Below are 21,234 nucleotides of genomic sequence, written 5' to 3'. Positions count from 1 at the left end.
GTTGTGTATATGTGAGTAGCATTTACTGGCTTCTTGAGGCTATTTTTTCTCTTTAGACACACGTTGGGTGTTTTCTTTAGGTGGAGGTCTCTTTATAGTATAATGAACCATGAATCTTGGATTTATACATACAACTGAACTTATGCGTCTGTATATGTTATTTTACAGCATTGCCCCTGACGAAGGGACCCTACCTTTGTCCCGAAATGCATTGGGCGAACTATGATGTACACCAAAGAGTCTAATGCTCTACATTGTATATATTGCAGTGAATTTTTTGTGAAATCTTTGTAAATATTGTGATGATTATATGTACACTTACTATTTTTGAAAAAAAGCTTGACTGAATGTCAAGATGCATATGAATTAAAAATAAGAAGACTATGTTCAAAGTGTAGTTTGATCGTTAAATTGTAGTAAGGTTGTGCGTAACTGAGCCTGCGTCAACAGTGTGTTGACCAGCCAAATTTTCCATACTTGGAGAAATAGAACATCAGCCTGTGCCCTCTTTGCTGCTTTCTGGTCCCCTGTCTTCTTGAGTTTATCTAGCAGGCCATTTACATTCCAGATGAGTTTATGGACCTGGGCAGTGCAGGCTGCATTAGCATGGTCAGGCATGAGGGTGCTTTGGGTATACTGCGCCAGTGCTGTAGGCACACCAGCAAAGTGAACCACAACACAGAACAGGAACCTCCCCTTCCCCCACCCTATAATTCTAGGCAAGAAGCATCTTTCACCGTGTAGCACTGTGACCAGCGCCAACTGGGCACTGTTCCTGTGCCACCCCAAGTGAATTTTTTTTTAACTCTGGCACAAGCAGACCATACCAAGGCTCGCTGGCTGTGCATGGCTCCCCACACCACCTTTTTCAGGCTGATTTTGAGACCTACAGGTGTCCCGCAGGGGGCGCCACGATACACCCCTCTCAGATGGCCCCATACTGGTAGTGTAAGAATGTCAGTTGGACGGCATGGAGCTGAGCTAGGCTTGTCCACTGTCTTTGGTGTCCAGGCCATTCCCCCCCACTGTGGCATGGCCCTTGCTTAGTCGCCGCAACAAATGAGCCAAACCAGGTTTGCAAAACTATGGAATATGGCAACCACTGTATTCTCAAGCATATAAAGTTTGGGTTTCCAGGGGACCTGGGTAACCAGATCCATGCTAAAGTTTCATGATGTACATAGAAGATAGTTATATTCAGTAAATGTAAGTCAAAATCATTTAAATAGTTGAGTTTTCTTGATCAATCCATTTGTGCTGGCCCTACACGGAAACACCATAATCGTCTAATATTCTTTTAAGTTGTATTTATTTATATATATATATATATCCATATCGCCATTCCCCTGTGTCAGACGGACTCCGTGCCCTATCTGCTGGCTTGATTAATATAACTCATTCTGGAAGGAGTAACAATCGGTCATGTTTAGGCATGTTAAATCCGATTGAGCAATTGAGTTTTCAGCCAAATGACCGCTACGCCATCAGTGTTTGGCAGTCGCACATCATTTTTACATTTCATCAGGTTTAAATTGAAATACATTATATCAGTAAGACTTTGCTGTGCCTCGGGACATTTTGTAGAGACTATAACCTACTGGGACATATCTTCTAAAAGCAAATGTTCTGAACTAAATATTTCAAGCATTTTAAGATCATGTACAAAGCTGCATGTGTAAACAAACTGCAAAGGGTCTTTTGCAAAAGCATAGACGCCCAACTGCATACTGTAAAAATCGCTACCTTACAAAAATATCCCCCGATAAAACATTCATCCCGAATTTAATTCCTAAATCCCACCCAACTCGCCTCCCGCATATTTCAGCTTTTAGTTGCTTTAATATCCTAATTTTATTCCCATCTTACTTAGGAGGTGTTTTGTTGTGAAATTAGTTGCAGGTCGACTTTTTTATTGGAAGATGTGCATATATGGTCAAGATTTTTTCGAGTGCATGTTTTAATGTCGTTGTAAAAAGGTGTTTTTTCAGTCAAATGCTACCGAGCTACTTCGCTGTCCTTCCATTCCAGAGGGTTTCCATTTTACTTACACCTTCAATATTCCTGCCCGTTGAACTAAATCAAATATCCTCATTGCTTGGGATATGGAGCTGTACCAGGGGTTGCTGTAAGGCAGGGGCTAGGTTAAGGTTTTGCAGCTTCATGGCACCATCTGCTCTCCTCATCACTGTCTTCAACTGCGCTACCTGACATGGAGTCCTCGCTTCCAGACGGTATTCGATTTCCTCTCTGTCTCTCATTGATGAAAGGTTGTGTGTTGTCATTATATGGCATCTCCTGTAGGTCAAAAACATTCTCTGCCAGCTGGGCCCGGTGCTCTGCTTGTCCATAGGTGGACGAGGATGAGCTGTGACTGGTGAACAGCCAGAGAGGCTTCGCTACCACCTTCTTCTTGGGTAAGTTACGGGAGAGGCTCTTGTTGGCGATCAGTCGTCCCGGAGAGAGATTATCAACCCTGTGGGGGCAACAAAAACGACATGTCAGATGGTTTCAAAAATGTTCATTCTCTAGCAACAGCCAATGAGATGTCCTGTGGCTTGTCACGTGAGCTGGAGTGCATACTGAAACAAAGGCACACATGTTCCTTCGCTTTGCATCTTTCTTGATGAGAAGATGCTATGGTAGACCTCTCTGGTTGGCAAATTAACTTAAAAAGTCTCTAGCATTGTGTTATCATGGAAAGAGACAAAGTCTGTAAATAGGGCCTCAGAAGTGAACATGTCGAAATATCGGTGACAATGGTGGGCACAAGATCTTGAAGCTAGAAGTCGTGTTTTTGAGCTCCATGCTTCTTTTGTGGCATGTGACCATCGCATGACAAGCCTCTTCGGGGAACCCAAACAAATGCAGCATTCTGTTTCCAGGATACTAATAGCAAAAGGCACATCAGCTGACTCCTGAATTACAAAAAGGGTCCTGTTTTCTTCTGTGAGTAAATCAGAACAGAACTGGACTTTAAACCAGGCGTTCTTAACACAGTAAGCCAAGGTCAAGGGCACTGAGTACTTCACATCATTTTAAACATATGGAACAACTTGCACAGCCTGGCCTTGAATTATTCACATCTGCATAAACACTGAAAAAATCCACAATTGAAAAGTGAATTATTTCATTTCTATCGGTTATTTTTCAATTATATAATCCATAGAACAGTCTATGCATTAGCCACTTGCCTGAAATAGCAGACAATAGTTTGAAAGGAAGAGCTCTAGTAAGAGCAGATGTTTTGACACTAGTGCAATCAGTCACATTGTAGAGTACAAGTGATCAGTAAAAAGGAGAGCTAACAATCACCTCTGATGAGCTCAGTCCCATATCAATAAAGTGTGTGGGTAAGGAGTCTAAATCCACCTAAATCGCTGGTTACCAACCCCATTTCTCTAAAGTTAAAATCTTTAAACGCATGATTGCACTATGATGCCATTGATCAAATGTGAAAATGCAGGTGTGCGATTAAAAAAGGAAATAAAACTGACATTATTGAAAATAAAATTTTCAAACCAATACAATGTTTCTCAGAACATTTCCAAGACGGTAAAGTGCTTAAGGGCGATAACTAGGCCCCACAAAACCTCAGCCCTCTACCCTATGTCTATTAAGATAAAATACTTTTGGGCTGGGGAATTACAGTACTGGAGTAGATCATAACATGGTCATGGAGTGGCAGCGGGATCCTACCACTCATTCATGAAGCAGCCATTGCGGATAGGGATGAGCCAGGCCCTATTAAAATATCTGGCCAGCCAAACAGCAAACCCTTCTCTAGTGTCTGATCATAAAACTCTTCAATGCACCTGCATATTGGATAAAACCCAAGGGCTTGCATACAGGCGCGAGCCATTTTCCCCATGGGTGTGCATAGACATTACAGAAGAAAGCAAAATTATGGAAAGATTCATCTTCTGATTTGCAAGCGGGCTCTTGCTAGAACTACAGTACTTGTCCCCCCATTTTACACAAACACTGTTTACAGACACAATGCCATACCTCCATTTTGAGTAAAGTTGCCTTGCTAAGCACCCAGGAACAACACAGAGAAACTATTTATCAGCAGGAATAGTATTATGGTCTATAAGATGTCTGTCCGACTTTACTTTCTTCAATTACTGCACCCATAAATACTCTTTGAAGCATTCTTTAATCAATGAATACAAGACTTACTTCACTTTGTCAGGAGTTTCCCACAAGGATGGCAAGCTAATCTCGAAGGACATGGATTTAATGAAGGCAGCCAGGGAATCCTCTCGGAGCGGTTAGATCTAAGAGGTGTCTTTAGAGTCGTCTGTACGACTCAAGCTCGCCAACAGACCACAGCCTATGCCAATATAGAATCCTAACTTAATTGGGTAGATGCCAACATCATGGAATTGAGGGAGGTGGGAGCACTCTGTGGGAGGTTTAGTTAGCTCCAGACGAACCTATTTTCCACCTTGATGAGTTAATCAGTCCTCATATAGCCCCATAACGCTGACCCATACGTAGCTCAGCTTTTAGCTTTTACATTATAAATCTCCACCGCAGGTGTTAGTTGGCCCGCCTAGGTTTTCTTCCGCATTTTAATCACAGCGCCAGTCTCCTGCTGGAGTTTCAAGGTCCTCCTACATATGTCCGCAGACCAGTTCAGCTTATTTGTCATACAAACCCCTCAGAAAAATATTTCTGCACTTTTTCCAAAGGGACTCCCTGCACTAGAATGTTTGTCCTCACTGCTTTGTAGGGTAAAGTGAATTTTACTTCTGGCTCAAATTCGCCAAACCACTGAAATTCACCGGTTATGGTTTGTGGGACACAGTATAACTATTATCACATGCCTTTACATTGCAAAAATCATCATACACAACATTAAGGACGACAGAATAACCTTGATTACATCACTCATGACATCACCATTGACACCACTGCTTTAACCCTAACTTGTACCAATCTCTTGAGCTGCTTAGGACATCAAACATGACATTATTGATGACATCATAAGTGACACTGCATCATCTGTGACTTCACCAGTGATATCACTGGGCCTAAAACCATAAATAAGAGAACTATGAGACCTAAAACAGAAATCAAAATAACATTGGCTCAATTCTAGTCTCTCAGACAATGACTCGTGAGCATGGGATAAAATGACACACATACAGGAACACAGATTCACAGTACATCATTCACTTAATAGCACGTCCCCTGAGACGGAATTACATTATCATATTGAGAGCCACTCTTATAAACACTATTTGTACAATTCGACCCTTAATCACTGTTTTAGAGCCAGGCCTAGTAATAGGTATAAGAAAAACACTACTTACTCACAAACACTCAAACTCAGTGGGATAGTCTACAAAGTCAGTGGCATATTTAGGCTACGCTATGAACACAACGCCTTAGGTCAGTGTTTCGCAAATCGTGCGGTCGCAATCCACTGATGGTTCATCAGCCAATTTTTTGGCGGGTCAGTGCCAGACCTGTCAGCGTTAGGGTGGTCTTCGCTCAAACGTTTTGCTGAAATAGTGTGGGGGGGGGGGGGGTGTTCGCCCTTACGACTCTGTGCACTTCACCACTGCTAACTAACCAGTGCTAAAGTGCTTGGGCTCACTCCCTAACACACAGTGAAATTGGCTTACACCTGATTGGAATATTTAATTTACTTATAAGTCCCTATTAAAGTGGTGTACCATATACCCAGGGCTGGTAAATTAAATGCTAGTAGTGGGCCTGCAGCACTTATTGTGCCACCCAATTAGGTAACCCTGTGAAACATGTCCCAGCCTGTGTGTGCAGTTTAAAAATCAAATTTAACTTGGCAAAATGAACCTTTTGCCAAGCCTAAAAGTTCCTTTTTTAGTACATATATCCACCCCTGGGTATGCCCTAAACAGCCCATTGGGCAGGGTGCACTGTATCTAAAAAGTTGGACATGTACTATTAAGTTCTAACTGTCCTGGTAATTAAAACCCCACAAATTCGTTTTTCACTACTATGAGGCCTGCTTCTCCCATAGGCTCCTGGCTGGTGGCTTCATCGATACGAACACCATGCAACTCCTCGCATCGTCAGGGCAAGCCCAGTGTCTTCATTGGCACTAATGCAGTAAGCCACATCCTGACACAAGTCTTCACATTGCCAGCTCCAGCACAGTGTCTTCATCAGAATGGATGCACGACGTATCCCACTGCAAGTCCTCACATTGCCATCTCAAGCCTGGTGTTCTCATCAGAACAGATGAAGCGATATGCATCCTCTAACCTCACAGGCTCCAACCCCTTGGTCTTTGCAACTGAAGCATCCGATGCAACTCCAATGTCCTCATTCGAACCAATGCAGCACTGCGCACCTCAACGGCAGACCTCAATTCGGCAACTACACTAGCACTGACCTAGCACAGAGTATCTCGATGCAAACGTACACAATGCAGCCCCAGTGGCTTTATCTGCACGATGCAGTGTGACACATCTCTATGGAGGAGCTCTTGTTTGATTGCTTCTTGACATAGCGTGGCCCAGGCTGATGGAGACTTAACATCTTGATCCCAAGGACACATGGTACTGTCCAGTGGATCAAACTTGATTCTGTCCCTGGGCTGGGCTCTATCGTGATCATCCTGAACTTATGGTCTTTGTCCTGGCCTGACATGACCAGATAACCATAATTGGTGCTAGTTCTTCTGTCGCTAATCCTCCCTAAATCTTTGAGAGACAATATTTCCTGTCATACTGATTGGATTTTCTTCGTTTTGGTGTCAATTTATTTATTGAATTATACTCTATTTTGCTTGATTGGTGTGGGATTTTTCTTGTGTTGTGTTTTCAGCAATGCCTCTAAGTTAAGCCTCACTGCTTTTGTGCCAAGCTACCATAAATGTAAGCACAGGTTAATTTAGTGACTTTTGTGGTTCACCCTCACCAGGATTGTGGCTGTTGCTTGAGAAGGGCTGACACCCCTCCATCTCAACCAACAACCCAATGTTTAACAGTCTGGGAAAATCCAAGCAATGAATAACGATGTCTTTAAATTCTGGATAAAACAGTGGGGTGGAGTTTCCTAAATCCACAAGGTCCTTGAATGCAAACAGATTAGCTCCATAAAGTCCTCTGAGCTTCGCTTCGTTTTCTGTTGTTTCGACTGCACTTAATTGATGAAGCTGGAAAAAAGACGGGCCCAAAACATGACTAGATCAAAGAGGAGAGGATTCCAGAATGTGTTCTTGTCTGTTGTGAACTGAATTATTGAACAAGACCTTGCTTGAAGGTGCTGAAAATGGCAAGCCATTGTGTCATTAGGTGAAGAACCGTGCAACACCTTCAAAGTGACAACTAATATCAAAAATATATTCTGATGGCTACCTCTATCCACAAATTCCTCACCTTGAAATATTCCCCATACATCATTCTGACCTGAAACCTTTTCTTCAGCATTAGTAGTCCTATGTGCTGCTTTGTGGGACCTTGCAGGTCAATGTTGTCCTTGCCTGCTGATGTCTGTTCCTTTCTTTCTGTGCCTCTGCCGCTGACTTGGACCCCTGCTCCTAATCCTGTCACTTTTCCTTCAGCTCTTGAAACAAATTCAGCACTGCAGCTACCGAAAAAGATGTCCATCCCGGACACGAATAAGGGTATTCTCTGTGGATGCATTCTCAGCGCTACCTTCCCCATTGGAACCGTTACAAGGCCAATATCGACACAGCAGTACAGACTTTCGCTTGGTAACTCACACTAGTCACTTTCATGTCAACGCCTGTACCATTGCTTCCGGTGCAGAAGATCTGGTGTACCAATGTTGGGCACAGAACCCACTCCTGGCCAAATCTTGTGTTACAAAATCATAAAAGAGAACTTGTTGATATGCACTCTGATTCTGACCCAGTGCATCTGCCACATTTGTGCATGCCATTAGAGGCTCCATTATCGTTTTGGCTCTGACTGATCATGTGCCAGAATAAGCGACAGCCCAGTATACGGATGATGATAGAGACGATAAAGATGGCTTTTTCCCCCTTCAATACACAGATGGTGCCTTCTACATTGATATGCAAAGTACCATGGGCTTGACATCTCTTCTAATGTATTGGTGACTCCCCGCTTGGGTGACCACCATAAGAAAGTGCCTCATACGAAGTGTTGATCCAGAAGGCAGCTGAGAAACTAGAGTTACAGCTGCCTCCAGTTGAGACCCAAACTAACATTCTGAAAGAGGTTTTACAAACTGAGGCTTCTACTTCTGAGCCCTAGCTCCCTTTTAATGAGGCAATCACTGGTACCTTGATGGCCACTAGTTCAAAGCCTTGTTACTGCCCACCTATGAATTGGAAGGTAGGCAGACATGACAGACTAGCTCTGTCAACCCTGATTAACTTATCAAATATCCTACTTCAGAGAGCCTTCTTGTACAGGCCTTAACCAGTAAAGGCAATCTCAACTTATTCCCACCCACTCTGCCAGATAGATAATCAAAGAGGACTGAGGCTTTCGGCAAGTGCATGTTTTACTCAGCTGGCCTAGCATTGCGGTCAGTAAGTGCTGTGTGTTTTACTGGGTTGCTATGCACACGCCCTGAGGATCATGGCCAGTGAGACTTTGCTGTCAATCACTGAACACCTAAGGGCCTTTTTAACCCGACATTTCATGATGGACAAGATGCAGGTTTGTCTGTGAAAATCTTGATACTACAGATTGCCTGTGTAGGACAGTCCGTATTAATGTTGTTCTTCATCGACACATAGTTGTATTTCACAGGATTATCCAGCAATGTCCAAGCGTCCTTCTGGCTATGACCTTTGATAGGTCACTCCTTTCCAATGAGAAGGTAGTCTCTGTTTTGGAGCACTTTGACTAAAGTAGAGCTATGGCTATGTTAACCCCTAACCAAGCAGTCCCAATTCCCAAATCGCAAGCTATTCCAAAGGGCTGGTGTATAGACAGAGACAGTCTATCCACCCAGTACAGCTGTCGCACCAGTTTTTTCGAAGGCCATTGACACTGCTCTTGCATGCAGCGCAAGGGCCAGCTAAAGCATCAGTGGTGTAACAAAACTTGAGTGGTGGCCCTTGCAAGGTACATGGACCCCCCCACACCCACTGTGGTCTTAATCAGGAGCTCTCAGGTCAGGGTACTGTGCTGAGGGGGCCCTGGAACTTGAGCCTCCCCTGCATGGCAGGGTCTGCGGGGGTCCATGCTACGTCACTGTAAAGCATCAGTCCTCCCTTTCCTCTTCCACTGCTGCAACAGCCACCAAACCACGTTATTCTTCTCATAGTGGCAAAGTCCCATCGGGTGTTGAGGCAGTGTTTATCATGTCCGACAGATGTGTCTTTGTAGATGGTTCAACATGGCTTAACTTTTCATTTTGCCACCGAATATTTTCCCCACATCAGAGAGAATTTCAAAGAGCACCGGTCTATTCTACTGCATGACGTCCAAGGGTTACTCTCCAACATTGCTATCTAGACGGTACCAGACTCAGAAAGAGGAGGCAGTATAACTATTTCCTTGTTCAGATGAAAGACGAGGCTCCAGCCTATTTTAGACATTCAACCAATTCAAAATGCACCCATTGGCCCAAATCCTGTCTGCCCTGGACCTCAGGCGACTGGATGGTATCCCCAGACCTGCAGGATGCATACTTTCTTAATCTATTCTCGCAGTCCCATAGATTTTATCTCCAGTTCGAAGTAGGTTTGGTGCATTTACAATTTGCTGCGCTCTCCATCGGCCTCACCAGAGCCCTTCCTGTGTTCACAGTTGTGATCGTTGCTGTCCACCATCCGAGGTCGGGGATAAGATTCTTCCTCTACCCCAATGATTGGCTGTTGAAGGCTGGCTCGCCACAGTCAGTTGCAGTCCACGTTGTGGATATGACTGATCTCTGGACATAAATGGCATTCCCTATCAACGAGCTGCAGTCACACCTAACTACATCGAGGCTTCCAATCATTCGAGCTATCCTGGATACCTTGCAGTTCAAGGACTTCCTTCAACTGCTATCAGTCCTATGGGCAATGATCGCAATATTTCAGCTTCCGTCAGGATCACGGCAAGAGCAGCTCTGATGCTTCATTACCTCTTACCCTCCTGCAGCATCTTGCTAAGTTATGCTATGTGATCAAATTCTAATGAGCCCAGCATCAAGGAAATCTGACAGATGTCAATCAGATCTCAGACGACACGGCTCTCCACCTGCAATGGCAGTTTCTTGAATGCAATTGGTCTACTGGCAGGCACTCCATCTACCCGCCCAGAGCTGAGTATGAGGATGGATGCATCACTCCTGGGCTTGGGAGGAGGAGATCTTTTGAGTCTGGCCTCCGACAGCGGCCGGGGTCCACATCAATCTTTTGAAGTTGCGGGCTGGTTGACTGTCTATGAAGGCCTTTCTGTTGTCCATGTAATGGGAGCCTGGTGCAGGTCCACATCGACAACACCAGTGCCTTTTAACATTGCCACTAACAGGGCACAGTAGGGCCTTGGGTCCTGTGCCAGGACGTCCTGCACCTCCGTGGTTGGTTGGAGCACCAGGGCATTTTCCAAATTGCAAACCACCTGGCAGAGTCCCTAAATACCAGAGCAGATGAGTGTAGCAAACGCATCTGGCATATCTCGATCGTCATGGCATCTTCCAACATTGTTGATGAACCCTGGCTAGATATTTTCTTCACTTTCGAACGTGCAATGTCAAACGTTTTGCACATCGGTATTTCCTTAAGAACACACAATAGCTGATGTATTCTGGCAGGAAAGAAACACAGGACTTCAGTAGCCGTCTCTCCCTTCACTCCCCTTTCAAGAATATCCATGCCTAAATCATCATCCTTACAGCTCCGGATTGGACCAGGAAAGTGTTGCACCTGGAACTTCTGCCCATGATCATCTGGCCTCCGACCAGGCTACTACTACACAAGGATCTAGAAACTGGGCCAGGTCCTCCACCCAAATCTCTGTGGTCTACACCCACATGTATGCAGATTGAGTATCAGCAACTGCCTTTGTTTGATCCACTGCCTGGAGATCCTGCTGCCGGCTGGCTCCCTTCCAAAAATCCATTTATACTGGGCACTAGGGCTTTACGTGGCACTCGTACGAAGGCTTCCTTACAAGCAAAGCTGTCGGATGTCTTGTTCGTGCCTGGCAGTGGCCACTAATAAAGGTTTTCACCCACTCAGCCTTTCTACCTATACAGACCAACTATGATTGTTCAATCACCTCTTTTTTTTTTTTAAACATGTTTTTATTGGTTTTACAACGTGTACAAAAACAGCGGTTTCCATATATAAAAGGATCCACAAGATACTTTCCATGACAAATCCGGACATGACATATTCAATGCACAGTTTCATTTTGTATATACTTAGAACATTAAAATAAATCAACTCCACACCCACCCTGTTAATCTTCTCCAGGTTCATCATCCTCAGAGTCATCTAGGTCTACATCAGCAATAGGTTCGCATATATCCCCTCTATAAGTGTTCCAGGCCGACCACACCTTGGTCCATTTCCCAGGGCATTTCCTGTTTATATAGACCGCTCTTTCTGTGATCATTGTGGCATCCATGTCTCTACACCAAGACTCCAACAGTGGTCGGTCAGCCGCCCCCCATTTTTGTGCAATGTTACGTTTAGCGATCAGGAAACCTAGCGTCGCCCAAGTTTGACCATGTCTTGTCAAATCATTTGGTTCCCATATGTTAAGGAGGCATCTCCTCGGCTCAGGTAAGAACGAGACATGTAACGTGTGGGACATCGTATGAAGGACTTTCCGCCAATACTCCATCACAGAGGGGCAGTCCCAAACATTATGGAAAAAAGTACCTTCCTCCCCGCACTCTCACAGACAATAGGGATGTTGCGTTTTGCCAATTTTATAAAGTGTAGGCCTAGTGAGGTAGGAGCGGTGTAGAAGTTTGAGTTGCACCAACCTAAGTCTAGCCGAAATTATCACCTCGCGGGCGATGCCAAGGCCTCCTGCCACTCTGTCTCGTCCATGTCTCGGATATTGTTGACCCATTTTTCTTTTAGGGATGTCGTGGGATCAGGACTATTATTGAGTAACTTTCGGTATGTAGAGGACGTGGCACGTTTCTGCATAAAGTCTGTTAGAAGTCTATCCTCCAAGGGGGAGGCCTCAGGTATATCAGTGTCCTGTGGTGGAAGTGTCAAGAGAGCGTGGCGAATTTGTATGTAGCGAAATGTTTGTGTGGGTGCAAGGTTATATTGTTGCTGCAGCCTATCGAAGGGAATGACCGTACCTTCCTCCCAGAGGTCGCCCACCGTGGAAATACCAATGGCATCCCATTGTCTGAATCCCTTACTATTTCTGAGTGTGCCGAACTGTTTCGAGTCCCAGAGTGAGGTAAGTTTGGTAATGACCCCCTTCGATCCCAGACGGGCTTGTAGCCGTATACCACAATGTGACTGTGTGACGCGTCGGACCTTCTAACGATCGTGCACGTTTCGAGTTATATAGGGCTGCCAACATATTGTCCGTCCCAAGTTGTACTCGATCAGCCCGGAATGCCGGGTCTGTGTGTGGGACGTGTAGCCATTGGTTAATAATCTTGAGATGTGTCGCCCAATAATAAAACTGTACATTGGGGAGCGCTATTCCGCTGTCATACCAGCTACGGTGCAGCTTTGTCTGTGCAATTCGAAGTGGTTTATTACCCCCAAAGGAGGATGGACACCAGCGCTGCTACCTGTTGAAAATATTTCACTGGCACTGGGAAGGGTCTGTTTTTTTTAGCGCATACAAGAAGCGGGACAGGGCCAACATCTTAAATAATGCTGCTTTCCCCAGCAACGTCAGGGGCAACGCTGCCCAGTGGACTACATCCCTTCGCAGGTGCTCAAGGGGCGGAGTTAAATTGCTGGCATGGAACGCGGCCGAGTCAGTGGTGATAATAATGCCTAAATATTTAAAGGAGTCTCGGGCGAGTTGTAACTGGCAATTTGAAGGGAGTCTAGGGTCAGGACCATTCAGCGGGTAGAGGACTGATTTGGACCAATTGATTGTATATCCGGAGATAGGCCCAAAGGTGTGGCAAATCTCCAGGAGCACAGGTAACAAGGTTTCCGAGTCTGTGAGGTATATGAGGATATCATCGGCGTAGAGGGAAATGTGGTCCTCCCAGTCAATCACCTCTTTTGATGAGATTTAAGAAAGGTGTGACACAGGCTTCCTCCTAAGACATTTATGATGCCACAGTGGGACCTTAACTTAGGCTTGATGTTTCTTATGTGTATGCTCTTTGAGCCGATGCATAGTGACTCGCTGTGGCTCCTGACTTGGAAGACTTGCAGTGCAATTGCAGTATACCACCTTTTTCCTGGATTAGTTGGTGTTGAGGATTGGACTGCATGGTTGCCAAAAGTCATGACTGTCCCATTGCGCAATCCATCATTTTTCCAGCATTCTTTGCTCCTCCTTACCACTCGAAAGAGGAGGAGAGGAACCACCAGCTGGACCCCAAAATGTCTTCAAGCTTTTACATTGCGTATACCATGGAATAACATGGAGACGATTTGCTTTTTGTGGGGTTCTCTAGGCCAAAAAAAAAACGGGAAGGCAGTGCAGACGAGGACCTTGTCAAGGTCAGGAAAAGAAGTAGGCCACGGAAGGCCGGAGAGCCCCTTCTGCCAGGGCTAGGGCTGCTGCCAAGTGTTTTGGCTCATGGAGGGCCTTCCCTGCCATCTACCGTGCCATGACATGCGTGTCATAGGTTCACCGAGTACTACTGCCTCCTCAGTATTTCATTTTCCCTCTGCATCATCCCTCGGAATCCCTCCTTACACGTCCCCACGCCATTACCTGCACGGACCGCGGCTGAAGAGGTACTGCTTTAGTATCCATTCTATGGTGAGGAATCTGCAGGAAGAAGTATCCACCAGAAAATCAAGTTCCTTAACTTCAGTAAATCTCTTTCTGGTAGATTATGCAATGCCATCCCACCTCCCCCTTAGGTGGAGTAGCCTATTTTTAACATCTAGAAAGGTAACAAGTTACTATTCAGCACACTGGTAACAAAATGTGTTTATGTTCCGTGTCTGAGGCCTAGAAAATGGCTACAAAATAATACACCGACATTGTCATGCAGGGATGGTACGTATACGTGGCTCTGCTACATCACTCCTGGGGCGATACTGAGCCAGCGGACATCTCAATGGCACCGCGGGAGCACTGCCGACGAAAGGTTTCTTGCTCCAGTCTTTTAGATATAGTATCCACCAGAAAGAGAGTTAAAGAAGGCAAATAACGTGTTATTCTGGATGCACAGGTGCATATAGGTCAGTGTTTAATTTGTTAAAACATAAGTGCAAGGGTGCAAAGTTTTTCTCAGGAGCCCACTGGACTGTCTAGTTTGGATATCACATCATGCCTCTCTCTATCACCATCCTACACTTCTCTTCATCTTACTCTTCTCACTCTTGCATGTTCTATTTCCTTCCTGCCTTCTCCCTTTGTAACTGTTTTCCTATCTTTCTCTACTTTATTCTTTTCTCCTTCCTTACCTTTTTCTTACTATAAGCCAAAATCAGATGAGGAAATATAAATTCCTGGTCCCCAAAAGAGAGTGGCTGTGCCAAGTAACTGCTACCACCAGCACAAACGTGGCATTATCTGTACAGCTATAGCCTCAGGTCACCCTGCAAAAGTGTATTTGGACGATGTATTAGGCGGATAACTTATCACTAGGTTGAGAGAGGTGTAGAACTATGGGGTGAGCCCGACAGAGTTTAACCCGACCTGCTACTGGCCAAATATATACATTTGCAAATCAATTACACCACCAACACTCAAAAGTTGCCCTAAACTAAATGGATCCCTTATTAACATGTACTTTCTTGATGTCACAGTGCACCCTGCTGGAAAATGTTATGCATTTAATCATAAGGGCTTAGGTACTCATCTTCCCTTATGAAATGTGTGAAAAAAATGTAGGTGTATTTATTTATTTAAAAAGTTTTATATAGAGCGAACATGACCCACGAGAGTATCCGAGCGCTTTAAAAATAATCAGGAAGAGACATGTAGCTCAAACAACCCTTTTTTTCACCTACTAAAGCAGCACATTTGCTGTCTGTTGCAAGATGAATTGTTAGCATATGGTGTGCTAGGAGTCTGCCCATTGTTTACCATTTTTTGGCTTAATTGTAACTGAAATTGCTTTTGTTTGTTCTTCCCCTCGAGCATGGATGCATTACTTGTGTCCTTTCACTACTCCCGTCCCAACCTTTTTATGTTAAGCACTGCATGAAAGTGCATGTGTTTTCCAGCTGTTTCTCCTCATGTATTTTCTCCCCACTCAGGCTGTGCTTCATGTTCCTGTCTCTCGCCTGTGTGCTTCTCTCTGGCAGCTCCACATTGCGCTCTCGCCTGTTTAATAATAACCTACCCGCACCCTAGGGAAAGGAAATTACATCTTTTGCCAGCCATGCAGTCCAGTCCTCAACACCAACTAGTCCAGGAAAATGGTGGTATACTGCGGTTGCACTGCAAGTGCTTGGAGTCAACCAGTGTGATGGTTGGATATAACTGTGATAAGGAAGACAGTCTTCAAAGTCAGGAGCCACAGCGAGCCACTATACATCGGTTCAAAGAGCGTACACATGAGAAACATCAAGTCGAAGTTAAAACCACTTTGCCCACTTCCTGTGCCCCTATTCTTGCTTTCCGCCACCCTCCTCCATGTTGCTCCCCCGGGGAAGATTCCACCTTATTTTTTCGGTTTTATATAGCGCAAACTCGACCCAAAGGTATTGGAGTGCTTTACATGAGTGCCAAATACGTTACCCAAGGACACATTCATTTTTGGGGCGCACGGGGAGATTAAGTGATTTGCCCAGAATCACAGGATGTTGAGCCAACGACAAGGCTCAAGCCTGGTTCCCCAGCTCCAAAGTCAGCAGCTCTGGCCGTTAGGCCACATCCTGCGAACTTTGTTTTGAGTCTGCCCTTTGTGACTGTCCCTCAACTAGGCCTTCTGTATTGTGTCTCATGTTTTGGCTGTATTATTTCCCTAGTGTCTCATTTTGATATAGAATACTACTGTCTGGGCAAACGTTTAATCTCTATGTTACTAGTTTCAAATATGAATACTGCTATCAGCAACAGAAAAGAGACCAGTTCACCTTTACAAGCTGTCTGCACCCGTGTGACACCACAAGTGGCACTTTTTTGTAAAATGTGATCTGTTTGTGCTAGAATCATTTTTGCTCTTCAGATCTGCTGATTATTCAACAGATGATTATCTGGGAACTGTGATGAATCTACTTTTGAAGTAAAGGGTCCAGTGTAATTGTATGATTCCTGTGGCCGTACATAACACACTGTAACTTCAGGTTCCCAATGTAAAGTAACATGCTTTGTAACTAAACATAACTAAATGTATGCATCCATCATAGAACAGATAAACATAGAACACCCCTTCTTCACATACCCTGCGTTGATCAAATTAAACATGTATTTGTCTTTTGGATATGGACAAAGCAACTAAACATCAGGAAAATAGTAAAACCTTAAACACTGTAAACTATGAACAGGAAAAACATCTATTAAAATAATAGACAAAGGTGCACAGTGAACAGTAACAGTTTTCTGTGCAATTAAAAAAAAAACACATTTTGAGACCTGATTATGAGTATCCTAGGGTTGTGTGGGGTAATTGTAGCATTTGATAAAATCCAATACCAAGAATTAACCAGGGATATCAATTATTGTATAGTCTGAGTTTTGCTCTGAAACGGGGGAATAAAGTATGGATGTTGGTGTGTACCAGACCATAATTTGTCTGGGTATTTATGAAGTACTATTAACCCATTCCAGTAGGGTTGACTTGTCCAAATGGGGCAATTTCACTGTACACCTGGTTATTACTGTTAATTCCGCCATTTTTTTTGTGATCTCTGCGCAAAAAGATGTTCATGCAGGGATTGGATAGCGAAAGGATTTAGATGAAATATCCAACAGTGCCTCATCAGTAAGGTGTTACTAGAGCATTGTGTAGTTATTTTCTTGTACACTGGTCATTCTGCTTCCTGGAGACTTCTCTCCGTCTATCTTACATGAACATACCTCATCTCGTTGTACGAGTCCTCATCATCGTCTGCTTGCCACTTCCGGACACTCTGGTTGTGTAGATATAGAACAAGGGCGAAGAGAGCCAGAAGCACCAGGCCCATGGTGAGGGTCACAGAAACGCCCACAATGATGCCCATTGTGCTTTGTGTGGCTGGAAGGGAAGGCACAAAAAGGAACATTCAACAGTTTGGAAGTATTAGTAACACATACCAGTGCCAGGCACTATAGTAAGGATTCCTGGTGGCTCCATGTCTCTAGTGACACCGTATTCCAGTCCAGTTTTTCGTCTTTTAAACCCCAGGAAAAGGACTGATATACTGCAAGTTAAATTCAAGCAATACAAATCAAACAGAACACTGCACCCCAGGCTTGCACTACTTATCATCACACCGCCCTACTATAAGCAATCCGTAGGAGGCACTGCTTTCTCGGTACAAGCCGCAAGCTCTGCAACACACTACCAGCCAACATTAGAAGCACCCAGGAAATATATACACTTCTGAAGAAAGATTAAACAAATTGCTATTTCCTAGATAATTGCACCACATGCATCCAGGCAACAGAGCTAAAAATGGCTGCACCCTTAAGCGCAATCCTCTGCATACAACCCTCGAAGTGAAAACTACTCAACCAGCACATTTCTTTTGATATGCAGGTAAGCTAAACAAGCATTGGAAATGCAATAGGTCTCGCATTAGGAAAGTTTGAGCTATTGGTATTGTAAATGACACTTTTTTTATTTATTTGTTGGTTTTGAAAGTAGCAAAATTAATAGCTTTGTCAGTTACAATGTCAATAGTTTTAACTTTTGCAAATGTGACACCTATAGCATTTGTAATGCAATGTGTGTTGTATTTACGTGACTTAGATGTATTGATATTACAAATAACAATGGCTTTTAATTTTGTAAATAATTAATACTTAAATAAAAGTTATTGTAATTTATAATGGCAATAGCTTAAACATTTGTAAATAACTTTTGTGAAGATTATGTTCAGTGTATTTTATTGTGACGACAATCCAAGAACATTGCATTTGCACCTACACACACACACACACAGAGCCACACACATGTAGATGTGGTGGTGGTGGATCTGGGGGATATGGTGGTGGTGGATGTGGTGGTGGTGGTGGATGTGGTGGTGATGGTGGTGGATGTGGGGGTGGATGTGGTGGTGGATGTGGGGGTGGTGGTGGAGGTGGTGGAGGTGGTGGTGGTGGTGGTGGTGGATGTGGTGGTGGTGGTCGATGTGGTGTTGATGTGGTGGATGTGGTGGTGGTGGATGTGGATGTGGTGAAAGTGGTGGGGGATGTGGTGGTGGAAGTGATGGTGGTGGGTGTGGTGGATGCGGTGGTGGATGTGGTGGTGGATGAGGTGTTGGTGGATGCGGTGATGGATGTGGTGGTGGTGGTGGATGTGGTGGTGGTGGATGTGGTGGTGGTGGTGGATGTGGTGGTGGTGATGGATGTGGTGGTGGTGGTGGATGCGGGGGTGGTGGATGCGGTGGAAGTGGTGTATGTGGTGGTGGATGAGGTGGTGGATGTCATGGTGGATGTGAAGGTGATGGATGTGATGGTGGATGTGATGGTGGATGTGGTGGTGTTGTGGTGGATGTGGTGGTGGTGGATGTGGTGGTTGTGGATGTGGTGGTTGTGGTGGATGCGTTGGTGGATGAGGTGGTGGATGAGGTGGTGGATGAGGTGGTGGATGTGGTGGTGGTGGATGCGGTGGTGGTGGATGCGGTGGTGGTGGTGGATGTGGTGGTGGATGTGGTGGTGGATGCGGTGGATGTGGTGGTGGTGGTGGTGGATGTGGTGGTGGTGGATGTGGTGGTGGTGGATGTGGTGGTGGATGTGGCGGTGGATGTGGCGGTGGATGTGATGGTGGATGTGGTGGTGGTGGTGGATTTGATGGTGGATGTGGTGGTGATGGTGGATGTGGTGGTGGTGGATGTGGTGGATGTGGTGGATGCGGCGGTGGTTGTAGTGGATGTGGTGGTGGGTGTGGTGGTGGTGGGTGTGGTGGTGGGTGTGGTGGTGGTGGTGGGTGTGGTGGTGGGTGTGGTGGTGGGTGTGGTGGTGGTGGGTGTGGTGGTGGTGGATGCGGTGGTGGTGGATGCGGTGGTGGTGGATGTGTTGGTGGTGGATGTGGTGGTGGCTGTGGCGGTGGATGTCATGGTGGATGTGGAGGTGATGGTGGATGTGTTGGTGGATGTGGTGGTGGTGGTGGTGGATGTGATGGTGGATGTGGTGGTGGTGGTGGTGGATCTGATGGTGGATGTGGTGTTGATGGTGGATGTGGTGGTGGATGCGGTGGATGGGTGGTTGTTGTAGTGAATGTGGTGGTGGATGTAGTGGTGGTGGTGGTGGATGTGGTGGTGGTGGATGCGGTGGGCCAGCCTGGTCAAATTCACGGTATTTGAAGGAGACTCTCTGATGTGCGTCAGTGCCTCTTAAATTGGAACATCCATGAGATTCCGAGTAGCAAAAGCGCAGAGATGAAAGCAGAACTTTTAAAATACCCAGTAACTCCCTGGATAAACCAGATTTCACAAAAAAAAGCAAGCAGAAGTAAAGAATCTACGGGATGCACGAGACATGCGACCTTTGTTTTTGTTTTCCTCCCCCAGTGCACATGGGCCTGGACTGGATTATTTTCAAAGGGGCCGGTTTTATTCCAGCCCTTATTTGGTCTCATTAAGAAAGTCTCCCGCCCGCCAGACTGGCTCCAGTAGGGGAGCGCACGCGCGCTCCCTAGTGGACGCTGCACGCGCCCGTCAAAGCAAGGGAAAACTCGTGAAAAAAGGTGTTTGTTTACACGACTGATAACAGCGCCGCCGTGAGATTATATTCAATGTCACTCAAGCGCCAGTTAGGGTGCCGTTCTTTTCCCCGCGCTAATAAAAGAGTTAACAAACAGTTCCCGGGGAGGATCTGGTCTCTCCAGAAGCTCCTTCTCACCAGTAAAAAATCCGGCACGGAAACTGCTTCTTAAACCTTCAGGGATCGTTAAACACCGAATTTCGTGGATGTTGTCGTTATAGACTCACCGTACGTGTCTGTGTGTTAACGCTTTCTAGGTGCATTCTTTTGAAAATGTTTGAGGCTGTATTTGTAAATTTTGCAGCCTTACTTCATGTTGATAGAAAAAACGCTATGTTGTCAAAAAAGCTTAAAGGGGGAAAAAAAAGTTTACGCCCTGCCCACGTGACCATAACAGCACCTAGGCCTTTGCTCATATTTAGAAGAAGAAACAAGTGAATTAACAGGCAAGCTTCTGTGTTCTGCGACACGGCGGGCAGGGGAGGGGGCGGAGCGGGGAGAGGTGCGACACGGCAGGCAGGGGAGGAGAGTAGGAGGAGGAGGGGGGAGGAGAGTAGGAGGAGGAGGGGGGAGGAGAGTAGGGGAGGCACGGCCTAGCGGCCATGCAACCAAGAAGTGAGGGGGCGGAGCTGGGGGAGGCTGTGAGAGAGAGAGTGGGCAAGGCAGTCGGCTGGGGGCATGTGCACGCGCTTTTAAGCTCGATGCGCATGCGCATTGAGCTTAAATTTCACGGGCACTGCAAGGAATCGCCACGATTCCTTGCAAGTTGGTTAAAGAGTGTTTAAGCCCCCATAGTCTCGCAAGCTCGATGCGCATGCGCATCGACAGGCGAGACCTAAAAAAGGCTGACCTATGGTTACCAGTGGTATTATATAGTTATGTACATGATCTATAACAGTTATGGCTCACAATAATACTAAAACTGTAATATGCAGCAGTCCACAACAAATTATAACTCATAACATTTAAATTCTCATAACACAAATAAAAAAAAATAGCCATCACCAAATGAACAGTCATGGAATAACTGAAGAAATCTTTCACACATTGCTGAACAATTCAGAGGACTTTAACATAGCCCACAGCTGCAGGTGCCAAATATTTATACAATCTAATTGCTTCTCTATATCTCACCAAGACACTCAGATAAGGGCAGATAATAAAAATGCCCATCCGACAGATCTCTCCACCTCTTTCTCTCCAACCACGCCAGCTCAGGACCACAACTGTACACAAAATCTGAGAGTGGACACACCAGTGCCGTAATCATCTAAGAAAACTATCATATGAAATACCATAAATGGACTTTCAGATCAGTACAAAACGTAACCGC

The 21,234-nt window shown here is 45.2% G+C and overlaps 1 protein-coding gene across 1 annotated transcript in view; it reads right to left on the bottom strand.

The window, feature by feature from the left end:
* Positions 1-508: 508 nt before the first annotated feature.
* LOC147677763 (uncharacterized) overlaps positions 509-21,234 on the bottom strand; it is a 126,524-nt gene continuing 105,798 nt past the window's right edge. Inside the window, exons 6-7 of the mRNA XM_086945585.1 lie at positions 17,073-17,229; positions 509-2,473 (exon numbers count right to left, since the gene is read on the bottom strand). Of these exons, the coding sequence (XP_086801711.1) occupies positions 2,143-2,473; positions 17,073-17,229 (488 nt within the window). The 3' untranslated portion in view covers positions 509-2,142. The remainder of the gene's footprint in view (positions 2,474-17,072; positions 17,230-21,234) is intronic.

Source organism: Lissotriton vulgaris, chromosome 12, assembly GCF_964263255.1.
Source record: "Lissotriton vulgaris chromosome 12, aLisVul1.2, whole genome shotgun sequence".
In the NCBI taxonomy this organism is placed as follows: domain Eukaryota; kingdom Metazoa; phylum Chordata; class Amphibia; order Caudata; family Salamandridae; genus Lissotriton; species Lissotriton vulgaris.
Note: the sequence above shows the minus strand (reverse complement) of the source record. Positions and strands in the feature narration are given on the sequence as shown.